Genomic DNA, 23913 nt, shown 5'->3' on the forward strand with positions numbered 1-23913 from the left:
ACTTTGTGTATAAGCACCCAAGCCTACTTGGGTGCTGCCTATAGACTTGATTCTCAGCTCCTGCATATTCGTTGTTATTGATACCCAAGCTTGATGAATTTAATTGCAATCACCTCTCTGTCTGTAGCGTAGGCATATGGTTTATCCTAATACTGTAGGCTTTTTTGTAATAGATACATTTCATAGAGGAGCCAAAATAATTAAAACTTGTTTACAACTGTTTCTCCAGTAAGTTGCTAAAATGTAAATTACTGTTTATCCAAGAACCCCAGTTTCCCTCCCAGTATCTGTTGACTTTAGAGGGTATAGCTCAACCTCTAGAAAAGAGATTTCTGAAAATGATGATCTTATTTCCATTCATTCATTGAGTAAATGCTTAATAATGCTCTGTAGAAGTATGGACATGGCTTCCAACCTTATTGCAGGTTAATTTTCTATTCCCCAGTGACTGTAAAACAAAGATAGTCCTAAAATAATAGGGGAAAAAAGTAATGCCACAGAAAAACTTCCTTGGGAGTGGGGGGGAAGGATTTCTTTTCACCTGACAAAACTCTAATTTTGTTGTCATTTTAAAACGCCATTTTACAGAGTGACTCTCCAATCAAGCACCAGATGCATTTGTGTGAGTAAACATGACTTCCCTATGAACTCAAATGTATCAAAAAATGGCATTGCTCACTGGGAATGCGGATCCTGAGTTCAGCTCCTACTCCTTCAATAACTTGGAAAACCTATGTGAAGTGCAAACAAAGAAAGGACTCTTCTACAAAAAGGCCAAACTTCTGCACCCTGGAGAAGACTTGTGCTGCTTAGCCCGTCTGGAAGACCGGACCAGGTTTGTGATCATCAACGTAGGTGGTATTAAATACAAAATTCCATGGACCACCTTGGAGAACTGCCCCTTGACCAGGCTTGGGAAGCTAAAATCTTGCAACAATTATGATGAGATCATGAACATCTGCGATGATTATGATGTTAGCTGCAATGAATTTTTTTTTGACCGTAATCCTAGTGCCTTCAGGACAATCATGACTTTTCTGACAGCTGGGAAGCTGAGGCTTCTCAGGGAGATGTGTGCTCTTTCTTTTCAGGAGGAGCTTGTGTACTGGGGGATAGAAGAGGAGCACCTGGAGTGGTGCTGTAAAAAGAGATTGCGACAGAAAGAGGAGGAGGCAGCTGAGGCCAGGCTGTATGAAGGGGAGATGGTATTTAGTGAAACTGCGCAATGTGCCTTCCAGGACAATAGCCGATTGAGTTTGTGCATGAGAAAGCTCAGGGATATGGTGGAGAACCCCCACTCAGGGATCCCAGGAAAGCTCTTTGCTTGTATTTCAATCTCTTTTGTTGCCATCACTGCAGTCAGCCTCTGTATCAGCACCATGCCAGATGTCAGAGAAGAAGAAGATCGGGTGAGTGCAGCTTTTCTCAGAGTAAAGTGTTTTGCATTGTTATCTTCTCAGGGAAAGTGAAGGGCAAAATCACTCCAGCAATCATGCAGGTATTGTATTCGGTATTTATGATGTGGAGGGCAGGCTGGGGTAGAACAGAGAAAGCGTTATGTGACTTACTGCTGAGGAAAGATTGGGCCAGACTCTGCTTTGCCAGCAGATCTTTGCTAGTTCACACCAGCAAGCAGCCTTACCAGACAGATTTGTTTTCTGCCATCACTAACCCGGTGACAAATAGCTGTTGTGGCTATAAAAATCGCTCTTGCTTGAGGCTCAATGTTTTGAAGATAAGTTAAGAGCTGAAAGATAAGATTTTCCTAACAGTACTTTAACAAACTGCTTTTAATGAACTTTCAGTACCTCACTGTAAGAAACACATCTAAAAATATTCTGCTGTCATATGTGAGTTAAAGGGCAGGGAAGCTGAGGCAGCAATTGAACAGCAGGAAAAGAGCATGCATTTATCCCAATTTTCAGACGTGCTTAGTGCTCTCAAGTCTAAGCTGTGGATGGTTCGTGAATGTGAAAATCAAGTCTATGGATATTTTGTTTATATTTCAACAAATTTCCTAAGGGTTTACTCCTTTATTTATACAAGTGGTACAGATTCCTAGAATTAGTTGCATGTAGGTCAGTGAGAGTTTGCCTGAAAACTGATAGAGAAGGACCTTTACATTTTCATTAAATGTATGCTGAAATGCAACATTATGGAGTTGAGGTGAGGACTTTTAGGACAGGTTTTGTGGTCTCTTTAGATTTGTTCAAATCAAAGCTAGACACTTTATATTTAGGCTTATTTTCCAGCCCCATGGTCATTAGATCTAATTGGGAACTTCACCTACTAAGCCAATATTTTATCCAGTCACGTTCTGCCTCTCAATTCCATGCTGAGCTCACCATAAAGCAGACTCTTCTTGTGCCCTATCTTCCAAGTGCTGAATGGCTCATCTCTCACTGCCAGTAATAGAAAGAGAGGTCATTAACTGACAGGAGACATTCAGTATTTTGCAGTGTTGAAAGTAAAAAACATGCTGTTGATAAATGGGTCCAAAAACTCCAGAGAGTCCCATGCTGCATTTTACTAAGTATTTCAGGTGCAGTTAAACTCACCCTTTGCTTGTAAGGTATGCACAGGGTGTTTGTGGGTACCTCAGGTTAGATGTCAACTGAGTTGTTTAATTTGGAATCGGACTCACTGAATGGTACCTGTTCATGCTAAAAGAAAAAGATAAAACATATGTGATGTTGTTTAATAATTGCTTTATTATAAGGGCTTTATTTTCAAAGCTTTTTACCATGTAAAGTTTGAGGATAATAGCTAAAGTGGGTACTAGTTAAAGCTATATTGTCATGATAAAATGATTGTTTTCAAGACTTTTGCCTTTTATTCAAATTAATCCACAGTGTTCCAGTATACTGGAATTTTAAGCACATGGGAAATTTTACTGTTGAAAACTGAATGTAATTAGTGTTTAGATGTTCCTGATTTAGGTGACAGCTGACAATTGCTTTCAGAATAATCATTTAGCAATTAGGCCCCTTATATTTTCATTAGTGATCTGGATGTAAAAAGAGAATCACTGATGGTAATATTTGTGGAGTGGAGTAGAGTAATAATGAGGATGGAGCAAGCATATTAGAGAACCCTGAATTTCTTGAGAAGCTGAGGCAATTAAAGGGAGCACATTTTCACACAGTCAAGTGCAGAATTGTACAATAAAGACGAATGCAGACTTGTTCTTATAAAAACGGACAGTTCGATTCCCAAAAAAGGGATTCTAAAAAGGATTTAGGGGACAAGCAACCATGTGTAAGTTCCTATTGCAGCATTAAGGCAAAAGGCTTAATGTGGTCCTTGAATATTTAAGCTGGGGAGTAGCATTTAGAAGCTAAAGATGATTTTGTGCCTGTTTGTGGCACTGGTGAGACTGACACTAGAATTCTTCAGTCAGTTCTTATGTTCACATTTTTAAATGCTGTTTGAAAAAACTGGAGAGGCTGCAGAAAAAAAAATGAGACCTGGAGAAAATGTAGTACAATAAGACAGTTGACTATTTTGATTCATTTAGCTTATCAAAAGAAAGATTGTAGGGTGAGTTGATTAGGCAAATAAGTGCTTTTTATGGAGCGGGGAGGAACTGTATCAACTAAAAGATTTTTAACTTAAGCAGAGAAAGGGTGTATGGTTAAAAGCTGAATCCTGATAAATTCATGTGGGAAACTAGTTGCCAATGTTTAATACCATGATGATTAATTACTGGGGCAGACAAGGAAGAGACGAGGAAGGATTCTCTGGTTTTTGATGTTTTCAGTTCAAGACTCAGTGCTCTTCTGGAAGGTTGCCTTTAACTAAACACATTCTGCTTCCATCAAAAATAAAAGTTACTGGTTTCAATAAGAGGTACAAAGGTAAAGTGCTTGTGATATAACAAAAATCAGAATAAATGATCTGATGCCTTTCTGTGCCCTTTCTGTGGATAATCTTTGTTCTGCCTTTGCACAGAGGAGGACTGTGGACACAGGGGAAATTGTTATTTTGTTGGAAACAAAGGTAGCACTCTGGCACAGGGAACAGGTGAAGGATCACTCCTTCCACAGCTTATTTCATCCCCAGTGTTCCTTGCCTGCTGTTGAATCGATACAGATCAACACTTCTTCCTCTATTTGAGTCGTCATTAGTCACTCCAGGAGTCATGCACAATGGCTGATTTTAGTCCTGCAAAAATGCATGTAAATGCCCATGCAGAGCCTTCTTGACTTCAGTGAGGCTGAGCAAAGATTTCRGGATCTGCCACATAAAGTTGCTTGTAGGATCTGAGACCTACGCTGTAAACTCCTTGCATGTCGTCTGTACATGGCTTAGCAAGTCGATGGAGCTCATCAAATAATAGGAGTGGGAAGACTAGAGTTCATGTGAATTCAAAGTCATGTTAATCATCTTGAGCTGCATCCCTAGTACCTAGTTTAAAATTTGTGTCCAGGGATAGCTCTTTCGTCTGGTTTTGCAGTCTCCTAACAAGCAGAAAATGTATCTGCAGCCCTTCTGGCTAAGGAACAAATAAACAGTAAATATTATTTCAAGGACACACGGTACTCAGTGTATACATTTTCCAAACTGTCTGGCTGGAATTATTATTGTTAGGTTTCTGTGTCAGAGCTATCGTGGTAGATACTCTGTTTAACAAGCAGTGGTCTTTTCCCTAAGTTGATGTTCTCTGGAGAATAAAAGCTTTATATGCCACCTATCTGTCCTGTTATTGCTGCAGGGAAAGAGAGAGGAGCCAATAAGGAAAAAAAAAATGCTGGAGAGCAATTTTTCATATCCTGATCCTTCAATATGATCAGAATGGACCAGCTGTTACACCCAGGGATATCCTATAGAGGTATAAGTGACCTCACAAAGATGTAAGACTGGAACCCTAAAAGTCAAAAGCAATTATCAAGTGGGTGAGCAAATTATTTTGGAGATTTATTTCATGGACTGAGTGCCTGTCTCTCTCTCTTAAAATATGCAAGAAGAGTCGAACATAGATTTGTTAACTTTGTTAACTGCTGCAGATATTCTAGATGACAGTCCCTAGGTGGTTTAACAGAGTGGGAAGCATTGCATTCCTACTACCATAGCCATCTTTTTCTCATTAATGGTTGCCCTGATTCAACTTGAGTGTTACATTTTTTGCAAATAGTATCATGGATTTCAGATGCTACACAGTTATCAATAAAACTGGCAGAATTGGATCCTAAACTACTTTTTACTTATCGAACTAGGACATCTATTTTATCATGTCAAATTCTTCCCATTTAGCTTTATTTACTGATTAAGTCAAATAAAACCCATCAATTCAGTAATGTGTATAATAACTGCTTCTGAAATTTTCTGGAAAGTGACACTTCAAATATATAAAGAAAACAAATCTGTGAAGAAAATCTGGTGATTTTATTCATGGTAACAAAGTCATAATTTTAAATCTCAGAATTTTCAGACGGGCAAATTTCTATACAAGATCCAAATATAATGGGGAAAATTCCCCTCCTAAGACAAGATACTTCTGAGACAAAATCTTAGCAGGAACCCTCAGGCACTGAGTTCTTTCAAGACCACCAAAAATGATCTCCAAGACATAAAAATAGCCAGAAGCATAGAGTATCCATTTTAGGCATATGGTGTCTTTAAGTGGGCTTGTCAACATACTAAAGAAATGGCGGGCATAGAGTGACTCAAGGCAAGTGGCTAATAAACCAGTTGGGAATACATTACAGCAAAAGCCTTGAGAATGTGGTAGGGTAAGAGCTGAGCAACCAAAAGACACTGAGAGATTCAACCAAAGGCCAAATGGCCATCCTGCTAGACTCTTTCTTTTCTTCATGGTGAAAACAGTAAGACCATTTCTATCTAAAGAGGAAAGCTCCTTTCTTTCGTTAGAGTATCTGCATCACCACAAAAAAGGTAGTGAACTCAGAGATTTCCATCACACATTTTGTCCTGATTCACAAAAGCCTTTATAGACCTGAGTCCCACTGAACTCAATCATGCGTAGTACCATAGTGTAAAAACAAGAGAAAATCAAATGGTACTCTCTTCTTCATTATGTTTTCTAATGTATTGGGAAAAGCTAGGCTAATTAAAGATACTCTGATAGGAAGTTACAGTTCAATAACCTCAACTAAAGAACGTTGCAACAAAGAGACTCATAAATAATAAAGATAATAATAGCTCATAAAGAAGCCTGAAACTGTTTAACCTTCTAAGCTTAATTTACACACTGGGCTTCAGCTTTCATATTGGTGAGGATGGGGAATAGATAAATTGCGCAGGTGAATTTTAAACAGTCTTGTGCCAAACGATTTCATTCCACAAAGGTCTACAGTAAACAATTTCAGACAAAGTTAGGAAAGTTTTGTTTAATGACTATTGCTATGGATTTGTTTAGGTTTGTGATCTAAATAGGTAGTTAAATGAGGAAGAGACATAAGTGTTTGGGGCCCCAGAGTGTCAGAAATGTCAAACATCTGTTGAACGAATGGTATCCTGTTGTCTCAAAAGTCTTGCAGTTTGAGGTACTTTTAGGTGGGAAGAACTGTCATTTTTAGGTTAAATCTTTTACTTATTTCATGAAAAATAATGTAGAGGGATAAAAACAATTATTGTTGATGCTTTCTATCCTAAGATGGCTTTCTTCTTGAGGCTCTTGAATGAAGTTTTCCATTACCGAGGAGCTGTTGTTCTAGCACTTTCTCTTTTTTGTGATTATTCAGCTATTTTTCTGTATGTGATGCTGAGACCCTCATACTTTTAACTCAGAGCCACATCTTTATGTGATGCTTAGACAATCTGTTTCCATGAATGAAAGTCTTAAAAAAATGTAGCTCATGTTTTTCTCTTCTTTGTGGAATAATCTGTTCTAGAAGTTATAACACAGTCAATGTAAAATACATACTTTAAAAGTCTCCTTGCTTGAATTACAGACACTTATTTATAATATCTAGGCACTGAGGGTGRCTTTTTAAAAAAGTATCTTAAGGAATTGKACTAACTAAATTTCCTGTGGATCATTTGAGAATTTCAGTTTTAAGCCATTCTCATAATTCTGCTATTTAAATGCAAAAACAGTGAGCTGTAACAATAGCAACAGTTATGGCATCTGAACTGACTGATTGATGGACTTCTTGTAACCTACATTACTGATTTGCAGTTTGCATTTGCTCTGGGCAATTCTGGCTACAACTGGCTGGTGACCAGGGAAAGACCAAATGGCAGTTACCAATTGTTGCCCACCGTTTCTATAGCACTCCATTGTGGACAATGAAGTTCCTGTGGACTCATAGGATTCATGTTCACTTTCACATTCACATGTCCTTGCTTAAGGGACAAAGTGCTCACAGCACTGCAGAGCTGTGTTTCAACTAAAATAAAGTGTTTGTTATTTTTCCTTCATAAACTTCAAGGTAGATTTTCTGCTCAGGCAGTGCTTGCCTAAAAATGTTAACCTGAACTCCAAATTATAAGCTTAAAACTCCCTGGAGCATCCTTATCCAAAACTTTAGTCATCAGAGATAAGCAAAAGTTTGTTTCGCTGTTTGTATGTTCCTTCTATCTCATACAGTTTTGTATAGCCCCATGCTTAGGTTGTGAATGCTTTTGGACAGCATGTCTTAAACAGAGTATCTATGATCTTTATCATAAAAGAAAGAAAAATTGCATCTATGCTACTGTTCAGATACGTGTGCATATTTCTCATACGTCAGGCTGTGAGCTAGGTTTCTGAGCAAGGAATTTTTTTCTTTTCATAAATCAGACCATCGTCATTCATACAAAATGCAATGGTGCACCATATGCTGTCCTTGCAATCTCAAACTGAAGAGTAACAACTGCAGAGTTGCACAGGGCAAGTCTGAGGCATCATCCTGTGGTCTCGCAGCTCCTATCTGATGGTCAGAGAAATATGCTGTGCTTGTTGCCTTGCAGACAGTTTGGGTTTGTCTGAAAGCAGTTGAAAGTGGTTTGAAAGATAAAAGTGACAGTTGTGTTCTGTGGGTCACACACAGCTTTGAAAATCAAAGAGCCGAGAACCTCTGCGCTGCACGATCTAAACCTTACATGTTGAGCTGTGTGGCTTTTTGAGTTGTGAGCATCTTTTATCTGACTCCCATGGAATTTGCAAATATAACACTAATAGCAAAATGTTCTTTGCAAATCTCAAGAAGCGGTGATCATGCCCTTTGATCGTTTTACTGGGAACTATGCTTGCCTGCAAGTCATCTGAATGATACAGTCCTTAACGTCTAAGAAATGTGTGTGCTAATCTTTCCTTTTGTGGATGTCAATCTAAATGTTTCCATGACTGGTTATCCAAATCCAGCTGTTAATGTTAGAGCATCTCTCAGTATCAGTTTAGCTTACTGAGTTCAGGATTACTGCATTTGCAGTCTAGGGAGATACATTTGGTGCTATGGGTCCTCAGCGTTGCACACAGCACTGCTATCTGTGACAGGCGCCTGTGTTGTCATCTGCTCTGCACTCCGCTGCCCAGGAGTCACGTTGCCTGGAAATCACCTCTTCAAATAACACAGCACAGGCCAACTTTGCCAACTCTTTTTGGAGATAGTTCCCCCACCCTTTTACAAGACTGTCTTAAGGGAGTAATGAACAGACAATCTTTTAAGGAATAATTAGTTATTGTTGATATTGGTTGTGTGGACAGAGTGCTGTGTCACAACGTTAGTTGTATTTAGTCATGACTATTGGAGAGCTCTCACCAGCTCTCTGTCTTCTGCTTGGCTTGCTTGCTCCTCTTGGAAAAAAAATCAAGAATAAACTACATTTTATCCTCCCCTGAAAAAGAAATTCAACCTTACTGCTTGATTCAAGCTATTTAAACTTTAGGAGCTATATCAAGTTGTTCTATCATGGCAGCTCCTTCAAGAGAAGATAAAGGATAAATGGTCCCAGTAAGAAAAGGAAAGGCCTTTTCTGTTGCGTCAGGGAAGTTGGAAGGAATATCATATTTTCTTTCATTAAGAGTTCCCTTTTTTGTGGAGGTGGCAGGGAAACTGTGGAGCAGGTTTGCACAAAGGCACATAGTGAGTCTGCAGATCCTCTGCTTGAAATTCCCCATCACAGCAAAGTTACTGCCTGAGCTGCTCATGCCATGGCTTTTCTTAACCTTGGATCTCAGTGCAGTGTCTTGAGTTGCTTTTCCTGAGTAAAGAGATGAGCCTTCTTCATCGAATGAGGAATTGCCATGGAAAATTTTGAGGACAGTAGGTTACAGTATAAATTTGGGGAACCAACAGAGAATCTATGTAGTACCAGGATTATTACAAGTCAGAAGATGGAGAGAGAATTTCTATGTGCTGTGAGCTTGGGGATGAGGCAAGTGTTGGATAAGATAAAATTCCTGTTGACTTGTTAATAACTTTATGCTGTGCTAATGAGCTCTTTTAGTCTACAGTGTATCTTCTCATGAATAAATAGCAGGCTCAGGTCTTCTTTCAAATATGGTATAAATATACTGCAATATGACATTAATGATAAATAATTAAACAGCTAAGAATCTTCCATAAAAGCATTGGTAACTTTGTCCTGTTGTTAACTGGTTCACGTTTGGAGTAATGGGGCTCACCCAGCCAAACATGCTCTATACTTGCTCTCTTTTCATATTTTTCAGGTTCCACTACCATAAGTATCTGTACCTACCTATTTTATTTATTCTCCTAACCTCCAGGTAAACCATCTAGGGAGTCTTTGAAGAAATATTGTCTCATGATAATATTTGCTTGGCCTCCAGTCATGTTTGTAAAATTAATACAACTACTCAGTATTAGCTTGCTTTGTAATATCCTGAGGGCACAGCATAGCATCTTTACTCCATAGGTTGCTCCACTGCCTTTCACAAGACAGCTTGTGCTGTATGAGCTTATTCAGTACTGTCCTAGTGTTTTGAAAGAGGGAAATCTGTCCTTTATTTAGAATAAAAATATCATCTGGAAATTTCACCTCAGAGCTCCAGGATAAGTTGCTACCAATTTTGGAAATTTGGAATGAAAGAAAGCAACTAGACTTACGTTTGGCCAGACTTCGTATAATTTGGCTGAGGTAATGAGCTGATTGATGTGTGCAGCACTTAGAAAAATTCATTAAATCATTTAGCATTATAAATACTTATATTTTCTTTGCTTAAAATGTAGTGACTGAGGTGAACCACAGAAGTTTTTGAAATTGGGGACTTCTTGTAGTGAAGACATTTAAATTCAAGACAAATTGAGAGAGAAAAGTGGAATATAAATGGAAAAAGAAACAGTTTAAAAAAAAGAAATTTAGCAAGAGCTTTTTAACAAAGGCTTAAGAAAGGATTGGAAGAAAACTATAAGGTTGGCAAACTTTAAAAAGCATAAATTGTTAGCTGCAGGTTAGGTAAGCATGACATTAGTTCTAAGCAAAATTGTGAAAAAGATGTTATTGAGTGCAGTCAGCCACATTTGTGAGGACAAGAGCATAATTCAATGTAGTCTATGCAGAAAATCACTTATCAGTCAAACTTAATATAGTTTTTGTAAGTTTATGAAGTTGTCTGAGAAAAACTTCTGATGTAAGCACTTATACTTCTGTGATACATTTGAATTAGTGCCACACAACATCCTCCTTTAATAAAAATTGCATTTTTCAGAAACTTACCTCCCATATTAAATGATGTAAAGCTTTCTGGTAGATCTTGCAGTAGAAGAAAACAACATGAGAAACTATGGTCCAGTGCCAGTGTATGCAGAAAGGCGCATGCAAGTGTCTCTCATTTTGGTCCAGAGCTACTTAGCTTCTTTGCTGGTGTTCTGGGAAAAAAAAAAAATAATTCAAATGAAATTTACAGATAGCACCAAAATGACACACTAGTCAGGTACTTAGAAGTATCTGGCACAGCAGGCTGAACTGATTTGAACGTAGCAGCTGTCTGCAAGTTCATCAGTGCAGAGTGTGGCCTGTAAGTATAGAGAATGCGCCCAGGATAAAAGACTCTTTTGGAAAGTGAGGACTTTGAAAGTATTTAGAGATCCTGGTGAATAATCTACTATACATGATTTCCCGTTTCGACATGGTAGAGAAGAGATGAAACATAAGACTTTGGATACTGTGCTCAGATCTGGTATCCTTAAAACAGGAAAGCTGGAAAAAAAAGTTAAAAGAATGATTTAAAACCTGGAAAACCTGCTTTAAAATGAGATACTAAAAGGATTTTTAATTCAGCAAGCAGCAATATAAGAGAATGTGCATGGACAACAGTGAACCAGGGACKGGAACCTGAAGCTAGACAACTCATACTCTACATACGGTATATTTTAGAGWGTGTGGGTAATTAACACTGGTAACAGTTTACCTAGAGATGCTTGAGTACCTGTCATGTAGTTTTCAAGTACATTCTGTCTGTCTTTCTAAGCACTATGCTTTAGCTCAACTGAAACCGTGGATGTGATTCATGAGACACTTGGAGAAATCCTCTGCTCTGCAGGGGATTAGCTCAACAGCCATGTCTGGCCTTACAAGTCTGTGAGCTGTTGCCCATCCTGTTTGTGAAGCTCTCATCTAGGCAAGCTGCCCTGATGAACAGGAGTTTCCAGTAAGGATGGTGTAAGCCCAGGCTTTTTTTTGGCCCACTTGTATTCAGACGTGAAGTCATCCATAAGATGAAATGAGCATTGATGATTTATAATTGCGATTAAAGGCAAGGGCAGCCAGAAAAAAACTCAGAAGCTTGGAAGCTGTCTGAAAAGGAGGGGCACGAGGTGCATCTGGCCCTGTGAAAGTAGTATCCTGACCAGAGAGTCTTGTGCAGCTCTGGCTGTATTTGCAGAGGCAGGTATTACCCCTGCAAATGGGCCATATTACAGTCAGGGTTTAGCTCCAGTGCTTAGCTGCTGTTCAGCTTGAGCTGGTAGGATCATTCATGAGCAGGACAACGCAGCTGCACTGGACTGTTAACCATGATAAATGCCAGGCTTCCTGGCTTTCACTGGCAGGGTCCCCCTACCCTCATATTCCCCCCCACACACACACTTTCCCTTCTGCTCCAGATAGTTTTCTGAGCCTGGAAACCAATAGGAAATGCAGAGAATAGTGTGAAGGTCCCAGTCATCCAATACATCCTGAGCTTTGTTTGAAACTTGGCACATGGTGCCATGGGTGGAGACAACAACAGAACAGAAATTCCAGCTCCTGAAAGGTCTGTGTGCAGGGTTTCTGCAGACAGAAGCTGTGGATATTTTCTCCCAATCCACAGCTAGTCAGGCTTGTACACAGTAAAAGCATTGGCTAAACCTAAGGTAAGTCATGCGCTTATATGCTGTTCTGGCTTCACAGAAAACACTGTTACTGTTGCCTTGAGCAGTCCCAGGGAATGTGGGAGACTGCAGGATTTTGCAGTGGTCAGAGCCATCTTGCAGAGATTTATCCACTTTATGGATGCAGGAATACAGCTTCACAGCATTTTAGTGCAAGGGCAGTGCAGTAGCAGATTGCCAGCTGCTCCTGAGCCACTACCAGCAGGAGCAAATCTACCCAGAGGCAAGATAGGCAAGTACTTCACTTGCTTTCAGATAATAGGATAAAGAGAACGAGAGGGGAAAAAACGGGTCGGAAAAAATATAAGAGGAAAAACATAAGCTTGACTCTGTCCTTTCCTCCAAGGAGAAAGAAAAGACACCCCCAAAATTTGCAGCAGGTTACAGGAACCAGCAAAACTAATGTGGGTCAGTAAAATAGAACCAGCAATAAGTGGGAGGCAGGAGGAGGAGAAAAGCCTATAAAACAAGAGGAAAACTGGGAGTATAACTGGAAAAATAAGCTTTAGAATGCTGTAAAGAATAAGATTTTTTAATCCAGTTAGTAAGTTATAAAATATGTGTGTATGAGAGTGAAAACAAGACTGAGGGGTTTTATTTAGTTTGTAAGCCAAGCTTTRAAAGAAGAAGGAAGAGAAAAGAGAGTATGCTGGGTTTAGGCAGCTCACAGTTCCAGACACTGTATATCTGTGAGCATAGCTAGATACTGTAGCATCATTTTTCCCCAGTGTTGGATAGGTGTGATTATAGCAGGAGCATCCTGAGAGAGGAGGAACCATTTCCTTAAAGAGTTCAAAAGCCCACTGCTCTGTGATACAGCCATGTCTCTCTTGGGCTGTTGCTTTTGGTAAAAGAATTGGGGCTACACATTGTYGTTCCCTGTGGAAACGGTTCAGACTACACATAAGTGCCCTTGGTGAGGACTCAGCCCTGCTCTGGTTCTGCTGTGTTTTGATTTATGCTGCCACTTATGGGAGATAGCCCCCATCTTTATTTTCGCAGTCCTGCCGTGCTTACAGGAAACAGGTGTGCTGTAAATGCCAAGGGTCATTGCTTAAGTTTATTGAAGCAAGACTGCAGGAATGAGTCTGTCTTGTTTTCAGAGCACTGCATGTTGGCCCAGTAGGATAGAAATTACAAGCTAGTATTCTCTGTAAATCAGGTGATGAGCTAATTTGCAAGGTAACTGAGCTTCTTCACATAAAAGCTCAGGACCAAGCATTTACTTAGGTTTACATAGGATGGATTAAAAAAAATTATTGTATTTTCCAAGCCTCAGGGGCTCTGATGCCTTGATCAGAGCTAGAAAAGAGAATGGGCTGAGAAGGAAGATTTATAGTCCATACGAAATTTAGGGGAGGGGATGTCAGCAAGGAGACTTCTGGTGTTTAATTATTCATTCTTTTTAACTTTCAATTTTAGTGAAAAAACAGACCAAACCCAAGAAAAGCATTCTGGAAATAGAAAACTCCAGGATGCCTTTTATTCAGAAATACTAAGAACGTCAATGTTTCTAAAGTGAAGCTATTCTTTGGAGGACGCCACCGCTCATTGAAATCATCATTCTTTTCCGTATTACTGCTGCTAATGGTAGCAGTAACACTGATAAGCAAGTCCTTTGCCCTGAGCAGCCACCAGACATCAGGGTATGCAGGTCCTGCATGGTCCATGTGTGGCGGGCTGTGTGGAAGCCATGTACCCTTCTGGACCATGTGTCACCCTGGGGTGCTTCCCACCCAAGGGTGGGGGGTGTCTGCTGCAGAACAAGGCTACTAAAATGAAAGCCATATGGGCTGTGGCCTGTGAAATCCTGCCTCAAATTCCATGAAAGTTCATGAGTTTCAAATATAACATCTTGTTCTCATGGGTCTGTGTCTTCGTATGTAATTCTTTGACTTTAAACAATGTCCAGATGGCACTGAGAGATTGTAAAATGGTCAAAGCTCCCTGAGTAGACCCCAAATACAGCTAACCAGTATTTTGACTCAGAAGAGTTGTTCTAACAAAGGACAGTAAACCTATTCTTGCACAGGTAGTTTGTAGGTATCTAAATATCACTAATAGCCTGCCTATGAGTATCTTACTCACATACACAGAAGAAAACTGTGGACAAGCCAGGAAGGGATCCCAGATTCCCTGAGGCCTAGCTCCAGCATCTTTAGCCCAAGCACATAATTTCCTTTGAAACTTGGAAAGTTATAGGAACGTAGGATTTGGAGGGGGCCTCTGAAGTCAGTGAGTGCAGCCCCATGTTATCATGGGTGACCACATCATGCAGTCATTTTCAGAAACTGAGAAGCTTCATCTTAAAAGGTCTCTGGTCTTTCCTGTTCCTACAGGAGGGCTATTTTGGAACCTTATTTGTCTTTGGATGTGCAGCTTCCAAAAAGCTAGTCTGTAGCTATTTCTTCTCCTGACAACAAAGTCCCTGAGATTAGTCATATGGTCTCTTTGCAAACAGCTGGTACAAACTTAAAGTGTTACATCCCTCTCCTCCCCACTCCTATCTTGCTGTCTGAGACCTGTAACTTAGCTGGTGGTATCTGTGCAGCAGCTTCTCAGCCACTCCTGGACAAAGTCAGCTGTAGTAGCATAAACAGCCAGTGAGGGTAGTTTGAGCTTTCCTTTTTGATGTTGCACTGAAGAGGATTAAGGAGTGATCATATGTCCCATTTTGTGGGTTGAGCTGGGGACTGTAGCTATCCAATGAGTAGATGGAGATAGCAGTGCTTTCAGCAGGTCCAGAGAGAAACCTGAATGAGGACATTTGACTGTGCCATTAAGAGTGCTTCTCTTCATCTCCTTGATGTATTTACAGACAGCAATTGTATCCCTTCTCTGCCCTCATTATGCTAAACAAGCCAAATGCATTTAATTAATTGTCTCTTTCAAGATGGGTTTTCCATTCCACTAATCAGCCAAGTAGCCTTAGATTACTCTCCCCACTTGTTCTGTTTTGAATCATCCTTCTTGAACATGAATGGTTCTTGAACAAATCGAATCCTTCACTTGTATATTGGGACCTAGCAGACAGCAGACTCCAAATACAACTGTCAGTTGTTTTGTGTGTATGTGTGTGAGTGCGTGTGCACGTGTGTATTTGCTAGCCAAGAACTTAATGAACTGATGTCATGGCTTGTTTCAAGGCTGAAAACTGAAGCTCCTGAGAAGCTGTGTATACTCACTATAGTGAAATAGGCTACAAACACTAGAAAACCAAAAAATACAAAGTGAAGGGAATACTAGCCCAATGGGGAGGTCCCTAAGCAGTGAGAATGCAACAGAACCTTAAGAAATGTCCTCTAAGAAAATGTACCCACGGTATATCATTGCTCCTTAAGCTATAGTATAGCCCCTCTCCCTTGTTGTGCGGTATGATCAGGCTGGGAGATAGTAGCAGCTGACTGCTGGAGTACATACTGTTCCCTTGAGTTGTTCCCGGCTGCAGTCACAGAGTCTGAAGAGTTTTAAAATGTTAGATGTTTTAAATATCCCCTGCCCCAAACACACACGTGTCTTGGGGTGAGGTACTATTTTGTTCCTGACAGGCACCTTAAGAACAGGGAAATGGATGGTGTTCCTGCAATTACGTCTGTTCTGTGCGTATTTATGGTCTGTTTTATTCTTTATATGTTTCTTGCTGCTTGCAGTTTTCAGGTTTTGGTTGCTTTCCATAAAGCAGAGCCAGATAATGTTACTTTTCCCTCTAACAAGTATTGTTGCTTTTGGAGAAATGGGTGGTAACAGGGGTGCAGGTGCGAGGAAAGCTGGTTGAGGAGAAGGTATTTATGAGAGGGCATTTTGGGGCATGTGTAGTACTATTTACCTGTTTTTCATTCTTCCCAGCCACTCTACTGGGCATGACAGCATCATGGGGCTAAAAGAAGCAGGCCAATGGACTATGAAGAATATATCTGCTGTGTGGCAGGGATAGTAAGTGAAGGAGGCAGGGAAATGGAGGAGAGGCTTAGTATCCCTACAACTGGTCAAACACATCTGGTAGCTGGTCAAATCTTCTGTGTCTCTCTTTCTCCACAATCCAGATGTATATGCCCAAACTATGCAGTCAGCATGCAGCTGTTGAGAGGTCTGAGACATTTGCAAGGAAAGGTAGCAGTTAAACAGGTCTCAAGGCTCAACATTTATGGTGTAGAAAGCTACATCCCACCTACAGTATCTAATTCTGGGTGTGCGTTTGGGGGCTGACTTGACCCAAAGGAACAGGCTGGGTTTGATCCCATGTGCGCAGGGGAACACTTGAAAAACATGACCCAAAAGGCTCAAGTCAGCAAAAGGCAAGTGAAAGAGAGCCAAAATACCTTTTTAAAAATGCCATGATTTTAAAACTTATGTAAGATTTTTTTTATGGAATGACTCTCATGTTTTTAAATATTCTTAACCTGTTTGACAGTGCTAGTATATGAAGGGAAATCCTTCTCTATAGGAGTGAAGTGGGAGGCACTGAGACTTTGCAGCTTCTTCCTTGAAAGTGCTGGGGAGCTGCTGACCATACAAAAAAGTGTGCAGAGTGACACAGGACCTGTGGTGGTCAGAGGTGATCTGGCTCTTTGGCAGCTTCTAATACCAGAGGGGGGAGATGGTGTCAAAGCCTGCAAGAATCTAGAGAAAAATCAGAATTTCTTCTCAGGAGGCCAAAGAGGCCGAAGTAAGGGTCAAGAAATCATGCAACAAGGTCTGGGATTTTTCTGAGGTGCAGTACAGGGAAGTACCAGTGAAAGCAACCCTGCAAGCCAAACCAAAACATTTCTGAAAGATGCTTGCAATTTTTAGATGGACCATATAGAGCAATGAATACAGTTAGATTTGAACTTCAGTGACACCAGCGTTTCTTTTTGTAATTTTCTCAGTAGTTCCTTTGGCAAAGAAAATGTTTCTCCACAAGAAAGTTACTGCAGTTGGCTTTTTGACAGCAAATATCTATAAATCCTAGCAAAAGACACTCACTTTAATTTGGCTGGATAGGATCACTCACTGAAACTTTCCTTCTTTTCTTTTTCTGTGTCCTGAGTTGACATTAGTATATGGCCCCAATATGCTGTGTAAGTTCAGTTATTTTCCCATATGCGAGTAATTTCTGCACAGGAGAAAAAAATCTGCTTGGTATTTGAAAGAAACAGACATGCACACACAAATATATGCATACATATTCTAAAGAACAGCAGTCTCCTTATATTTGTTATTATACCACTGCTTTTTGTAATCAAAAGCCTAAGACATTGTTTATATAATGACATGGTTATATACAGATAAGCAAAAAGAGCATTAGTCTTTCAATATTAGAAAGGTGAAGTAGAGGGTGCCTTTGTGATTGCCATTCATAGTATCTTTTGTTCAGTGCTCTAAAAAAAAAAATCAAATAATTGTTTATCAAAACTAAAAGAAGCTTGTCAGTGGCCCATTTTCATCTACCTTTAGTTGGCAGTGCAGATGTGAACATGGAATCGTACAAATTTACCAGACTACAGGATTAAGAAATCTGGTTAGTTAGTATTAGAGCTAGCTATTCTACTTAGGAAAAGTGAAAATCAGTAACTAGTTGTTAATGTACATGTTTATGGCCGTGAGTTGGTGCAACTTGATCATTTTGGAGAATATCTAGATTTGGTACAGATCTGTTTTGGGCAGGATGCTATTCCATTCTGTTCGCACTTGTTTTTCTTTTATTCCAATGGCTGATTAATTCTTGGTTGTTCCCCCCCCCCCCATCAGTGTATGCATGTGCTTTTTTGTTTGTTTTTTTTTCTTAAATGGAAAAAAAACCCAAAACCCTAAGCAGAGTTATAACATCCGGTTGGACTCCAGAATACACAGCTGAAAGTTTTAGAAAGAGAAAAAATTTGCCTTTTTTTTTTTTTTGGAATGACTATATCAAATCAAGGGGAAAAAAAGCTTTCAAACAAAAGCAGCTGCAGCTAAGAGAAGCAAAGTGCAAAGAGCATAAAACACATTTTTTCTGTTCCTGTTTGTGATTTCATGTTGGGATTATAATAGGTCATACCTAGCTGCTACTGAAACATGGTCCAGGGAGCAGAAAGAGATTCAATTAATGAAAAAAATGGCCTCTGGCTGGTTAATCGACACACAAGTCTGTTTTCTAAAAGCTTGTTCAGACCCTCTTGTTCTCAGAACAGCCTTTGGACAGAGCCTGTCTTGTTCAGATTGCAATAGGTTAATAACAATATTGAGAAAGACTAGCACTTTGCTAAGATAATTATGCATTAGCTAAAAGAGAGGATCGTTTCAGCCCATTAAAATGAACTCTGTGTAACAGAGCATTACCGCTCCACTCTTCTGAAAGTAAACATTTCAGCATTCACAATGTTAGCTGTCAACAGTGGAAAGTGGAGAGAGTGGAGAAAAACCAGAGCCCACCATCAGCCCTGGAGGGAGCACATTTCATCTCTTTATTATGGTGCTGGCAAAGAGCAGTTCAGAGATGCTGGCTTGATTCTGCGGTGTTGGATGCCTCAACCTTCAGATACAGCGAAGCTGCTCCCGCTCAGCTGAATGAAGCTTGCGGGACTGCTCCTGTGCCTGCATTTTTGATGTAGGTCTGCAGGAAGATTGGAAACATAACTAGCAAAGCTATAGGCTGGTGAATCTGTAGGAAAAGCTTGTTGCTGTGTAAACGGTCAGATAGTTTCCTGTGGAAGTTACCCCCACTGATAGCCCATCAATGAAGAAAAATTTTCAGGCCTATTTGCCCCCACACCGGGGCCCATATACAGAATGACTTTGAGCAGTTTCCTTCCCTATTGCACCAAATGGAGAGCACCAGGGCAGTTAGGTGCCAAATTAACTATGAAACACCTTAATATCTTTGTAAGTCTGTTCCAAGGCYATGTTCTCCATGGGCTTCACCGGTGTTCCTTAATCTATTAATGGCAGTGAACATTATATACACACTACCTACACCAGGCACAACAGAATCAAGAAGCTTCCTGCCAGATAGGTCTCTTAAGGCAAGCTATATTTTAGTCTTAATATGTGGTATTCCAGGTAGTGATGTACCTTTCACAGAAAGGAAGTTTGCACATTGGGCTTTTTCCTTCTTGCCATTGCTGCTGCTTTGCTCTATTCATAGTTATTCTCCTGTGAGCTGCCTTCAGCAAGTCTCAGCTTGATCCTTGGGCAAGGCTCATATCAGGAGCTGCGAATCACCCACAGCCACTGCCCTCTGGTCCAGCCTGATATGAGACGCCCAGGCGCAGGGCTCGAGGATGGCAGGGCTTGAGGGCAGCAGCAGTCTCCTGGCTGGTTTCTTGGGTGGTAGGTGAGAAGAAGTTATCAGCAGAGGCTTTCCACTGACTTTGGGAGCTTTGGCTCCAGCCCCCAGCACCAGGTTTGTGCTGTGGTGATATGAAAACATCATGGTTCTTTATATGATGGAAGAGCCTCACTTCTTAATCATGATGTGATAGGAGAGGAGCCCCTAAAAACAATATATTTTGCCCCATCAGTTAAATTTGTGGTAGAACTACTTATCTGTGACCAAATTAGTTTAGTAAGGCAAATATAAATTGAGCTCCTTCTGGTCTTCACACCTATCAAAATTAGAGAGGAAGTTAAAGACAGGCTATCTATCTGAGTTACTGCACTACTAAAACAAGATTCCCTCTCCTTCTCCCCTCCCTGCAATATGCTTAAGGCCTTGGCAGCAATTTCAATGGGACAAGTAATTTTTCCCTGCCTCTGTTTCAACATTGTCCCCTTGAGCAACAGTGAAAGATATATCATATACCAGTTGAACATGGGAAAAAAAATCTCTAAATACATGGCCCTACAGTCTTTCATAGTGTTGAATACAAGGGCCATAAACACAGGCTCTGAAGATCCCTTTTTTACATTTTTTTTCCTATTGACATGTCTTTAGTCCTTGTCTCAATTTCTCCTTAAGCATGAAATGGGGAAGACTGTCTCAGCATTTTGGTTAACATGTTAAATAATAACACAAGGCTTTGTATATATACACACACATATCCATATCCATATATAAGTATGTGTGTGTGTGTGTGTGTGTATGTGTGTGTATACACACACACACACACATATGTATGTGATGATACTGCTCATGCTGCCAGCAATGCAGCAGCCCTTGAAACATGTATCCAGTCACTTCCCCACATTTGGGGGAACATTCTAGTCCATGAACAAAGCAAAAATGCCATCAACTAGTTTGCTGTTTTCTCACAACAGGGAGAAAACTGTCTGTAAACACCTAGAGAGGGATAAAGTTACAATGTGGCACTGCGCAGTAAAACATGTCCTCAGCTCTGCCTAGTGAGAGATGCATGTGGCAAGCGTGTGGGCAGAGCTGTTTATGTATGTGCCAGATTCTCAGATTGTCTGGTGGTGAGATGAGGACCGGCTTTACACAGCCTTGCCATTCTTTAATGAGATTTTATTGCTGTAATTTATTATAGGCGAGCAGAACTAGGTGTTTGTTACAGAGGTACCTAATACCTGTTGTGTTCAGTGAGAGTTACACACCCCATGACTGTGGATGGACTCCTACACAGTTACAAGAGTTTTCATAGACTGTTCAGAGTCAAACTGGTTCACCAAGTAAATACACACTTCCCTTCCACTCATAGCCACCAAAGCATTAACGCTTTTAAATTACATTTACAGAGAAAACAGCGCTAGCCCTATAATTGTCTGCATCAAAATCTATTTATTTAGAGAAGCTGATTATTATTCAGCTGGTATCACTAACAGTGATGTAGCAGAGAATTGCCACCATATTTCTGCTTTTGAATTAACAATCAAAGAACAATCATCACCATTATTATTTATTGCTGTTCAAATGCTCCGAGGTTAGCTTGTTTACAAGTTTTGTAACTAAAGAACCAGAGACTTCTGTTTATTTTCCACCAAGTGAACTTACAGGGAAAAGCACTTTTTAAAACACTTTTCYGTCTCAGGAAGCCTGGGGAGGGTATTGTGATAATTACTTATTATAGGTTAAATAATTAAAAATACTTGTCTCTCCTGCCCCACTCTCCATTCTCATTGTACTTTTTCTTTCATAAAAAAACTAATTTTATCAATGCTTTATATAGTCTTTTGATTAGAGCGTTAGCATGTTAATAAATGCTGGCTACCGTTTAAAAAATGTTCTACACTCTGTGAATAACAGATTATAGATGAGCCCAAGCACTGCACATAAAATGCTGTAAGTGTTTATGAGCCATTTTTAAGCAATTTATTATTGATCAGGAAGGGAGGGAGGAAAGACACATTTGTTAAAATCTGTGAATCATGTAGTAATCCTTTCTAAAGGTTATTAAAGACTCAGTTAGAAATTAGGAGTGAGCCCTTGGCTGTTCAGCAGTGGGCTCTCTGGATGGCCGCTGATACCATCACACCAAATTCCTGGCCACCTTGGGATACCCTTGGGTGTTGTTAACCTGTCAGGCTGTAGCCTGATGTAGCTGGTTGCTCCAGTTTTTAATCGTCTGTTCCAACTGCTCTTCATAGCAATGGCTTTACTTCGTGGCTAGCAGTTCATCTTGATTTCACATGCTTTTGGCACTTCCCCTTAAGAATTGCCATGTTCTTTTTCTTTGGTTTGCTCTCTGGCTAAATCTTTTCCCCCCCCCTTTTGTGTTTCTCCTGCTCCTCTTCTCCCCAGGGTGAATGTTCGCAGAAGTGCTATGACATCTTTGTGCTGGAGACAGTGTGCGTGGCTTGGTTTTCATTTGAGTTCCTCCTGCGCTCCATCCAGGCGGAGAACAAATGTGCTTTCCTGAAAACCCCGCTCAACATCATCGACATCCTGGCCATCTTGCCTTTCTATATCTCTCTCATTGTGGATATGGTCTCCACCACCAAAAACAGCAGCAAGCCTGGCGGGGGAGCTGGCAACAAGTACTTGGAGCGAGTGGGCCTGGTGCTGCGCTTCCTGCGGGCTCTGCGCATCCTGTACGTGATGAGGCTGGCACGGCACTCACTGGGGCTGCAGACTCTTGGGCTCACCGTGCGCCGGTGCACCAGGGAGTTTGGGCTCCTCCTGCTCTTCCTGTGCGTGGCCATGGCCCTCTTCTCTCCTCTGGTGTACTTGGCTGAGAGCGAACTGGGAGCCAAGCAAGAATTCACAAGTGTCCCCACCAGTTACTGGTGGGCCGTGATCTCCATGACGACTGTCGGCTATGGGGACATGGTGCCTCGTAGCATCCCGGGACAGGTGGTAGCCCTGAGCAGTATCTTGAGCGGTATTTTGCTGATGGCTTTCCCAGTCACTTCCATCTTTCATACCTTTTCCCGTTCTTACAGTGAGCTAAAGGAGCTGCAGCAACAAGCAGCCAGCAGGCAGATGCGCCTGCTAGAAGAGAGTACCAAACTCCCTGATGGTGACAGCTCGCAGGGACTCAGTGTCTCATCCCCTCCAGATGCTGCTGTGGAGGAGGTTTGGTCAGCAGTGAACCAAGAAGCCAAGAAAAGTTGTTGACTGAACAGCTGAAGACTTGAAACAGCAGCGCAAGAAGCAGCAGACAAGAGGGGTTTTCAGTTCTGCGAGAAGAGCCTCCTGAACTGTGTAAGTTAGGGGCAGACCCAAGAGTTTGCCCTTAATGAGCAACTTTCGATCATAAGGACCCACTCAAAAGTGTCCCTAGAAACTCCATCATGTACAGCTCTGCTCCATCACTATTCGTAGGGCATTTCTTTTCTATTGAGCAACTATTTTTGGCAACCCGCAAGGAGCCACTGTTGAAAATGTCCAGCCAGGGGAACATAACTTGAAGCACAGCGCGGTCGAGCTGGTGCCGTTTGGCAGCGCAGTGAGCGTGTCACCTTCTTGCCGCTCGGTGCCGCTCGGTGTCTAGTGTGCCACATGAGGGGTGCCCAGCTCACGGACCCCCAGCACTGGGAATTTGTCTCGGCAGCTCTGGCAAGGAACACAAACCTCAGACAAGTTGAGGGGCACCGTGGAGGGGAGGGGTGCAGCAGCAGGGCAGAAATATCCCTATTCCTTTCTTTTCAATAGGGACTTGTTTTCATCTTTTTTTCATAAACCAGGCACCACAGCCTGGGCAGTTCTGACTTGTGCGCTAGCTCCATATGTATTATTTAGCAAATACGCATATTTACCACAGTAAGCTTTGTATCTTAGCCCATGACAGAAATATACATAGACAAGCTTCCTAACTATGGTACCGAATGTTAACTTGTTTTATTTTTTTTCCTTTGTTCACAGTTGAATATAACAAGTATCTTTACAAATCACAACATTTCTCCACTTTCTTTTCATTCTTTCCATCTCTCACATATAAAAAAAAAAATGTATTTAACAGATGCCTAAACCTCAAATAGACACAGTCCAAGAGGGGGAAGATGATGTTAGGACAGCAGTGACTCTCAACTCTGCATACTCATCCTCCGCAGTGGTGGTTGCAGTGACTGCAGTCCCATGCAAACGGGAACAGTCCAAACCCATTGAAGTCCATGAAAATCCTTCAGTGGGCTCTGGCCCAAGCTGCAGCGTAGCAGCTGTGTCCTACGTTAGGGAATAATCTTCTTTTTTTTCCTACTTAGAAAAAGATAATCCTGTCATCTAAAGATTAAGATTATTGTTCTGGCTGTCCCTCCTAGTTCTCATATCTAAACGTTTATG

At 40.9% G+C, this 23913-nt stretch overlaps 1 protein-coding gene across 4 annotated transcripts in view; it reads left to right on the forward strand.

Annotated features, from left to right (window-relative positions):
• KCNG2 (potassium voltage-gated channel modifier subfamily G member 2) overlaps positions 1-23609 on the forward strand; it is a 58727-nt gene extending 35118 nt beyond the window's left edge. For 3 of the 4 annotated variants that reach the window (XM_026079790.1, XM_026079791.1, XM_026079789.1), the window contains 2 exons: positions 589-1409; positions 21934-23609. In XM_026079790.1, the coding sequence (XP_025935575.1) occupies positions 654-1409; positions 21934-22749 (1572 nt within the window). In that variant the 5' untranslated portion in view covers positions 589-653 and the 3' untranslated portion in view covers positions 22750-23609. The remainder of the gene's footprint in view (positions 1-588; positions 1410-21933) is intronic. The other variant, XM_026079792.1, reaches the window with a different exon arrangement.
• The last annotated feature ends 304 nt before the right edge of the window (positions 23610-23913 follow it).

This window comes from Apteryx rowi, unplaced genomic scaffold (genome assembly GCF_003343035.1).
Source record: "Apteryx rowi isolate R43461 unplaced genomic scaffold, aptRow1 scaffold_50, whole genome shotgun sequence".
In the NCBI taxonomy this organism is placed as follows: Eukaryota; Metazoa; Chordata; class Aves; order Apterygiformes; family Apterygidae; genus Apteryx; species Apteryx rowi.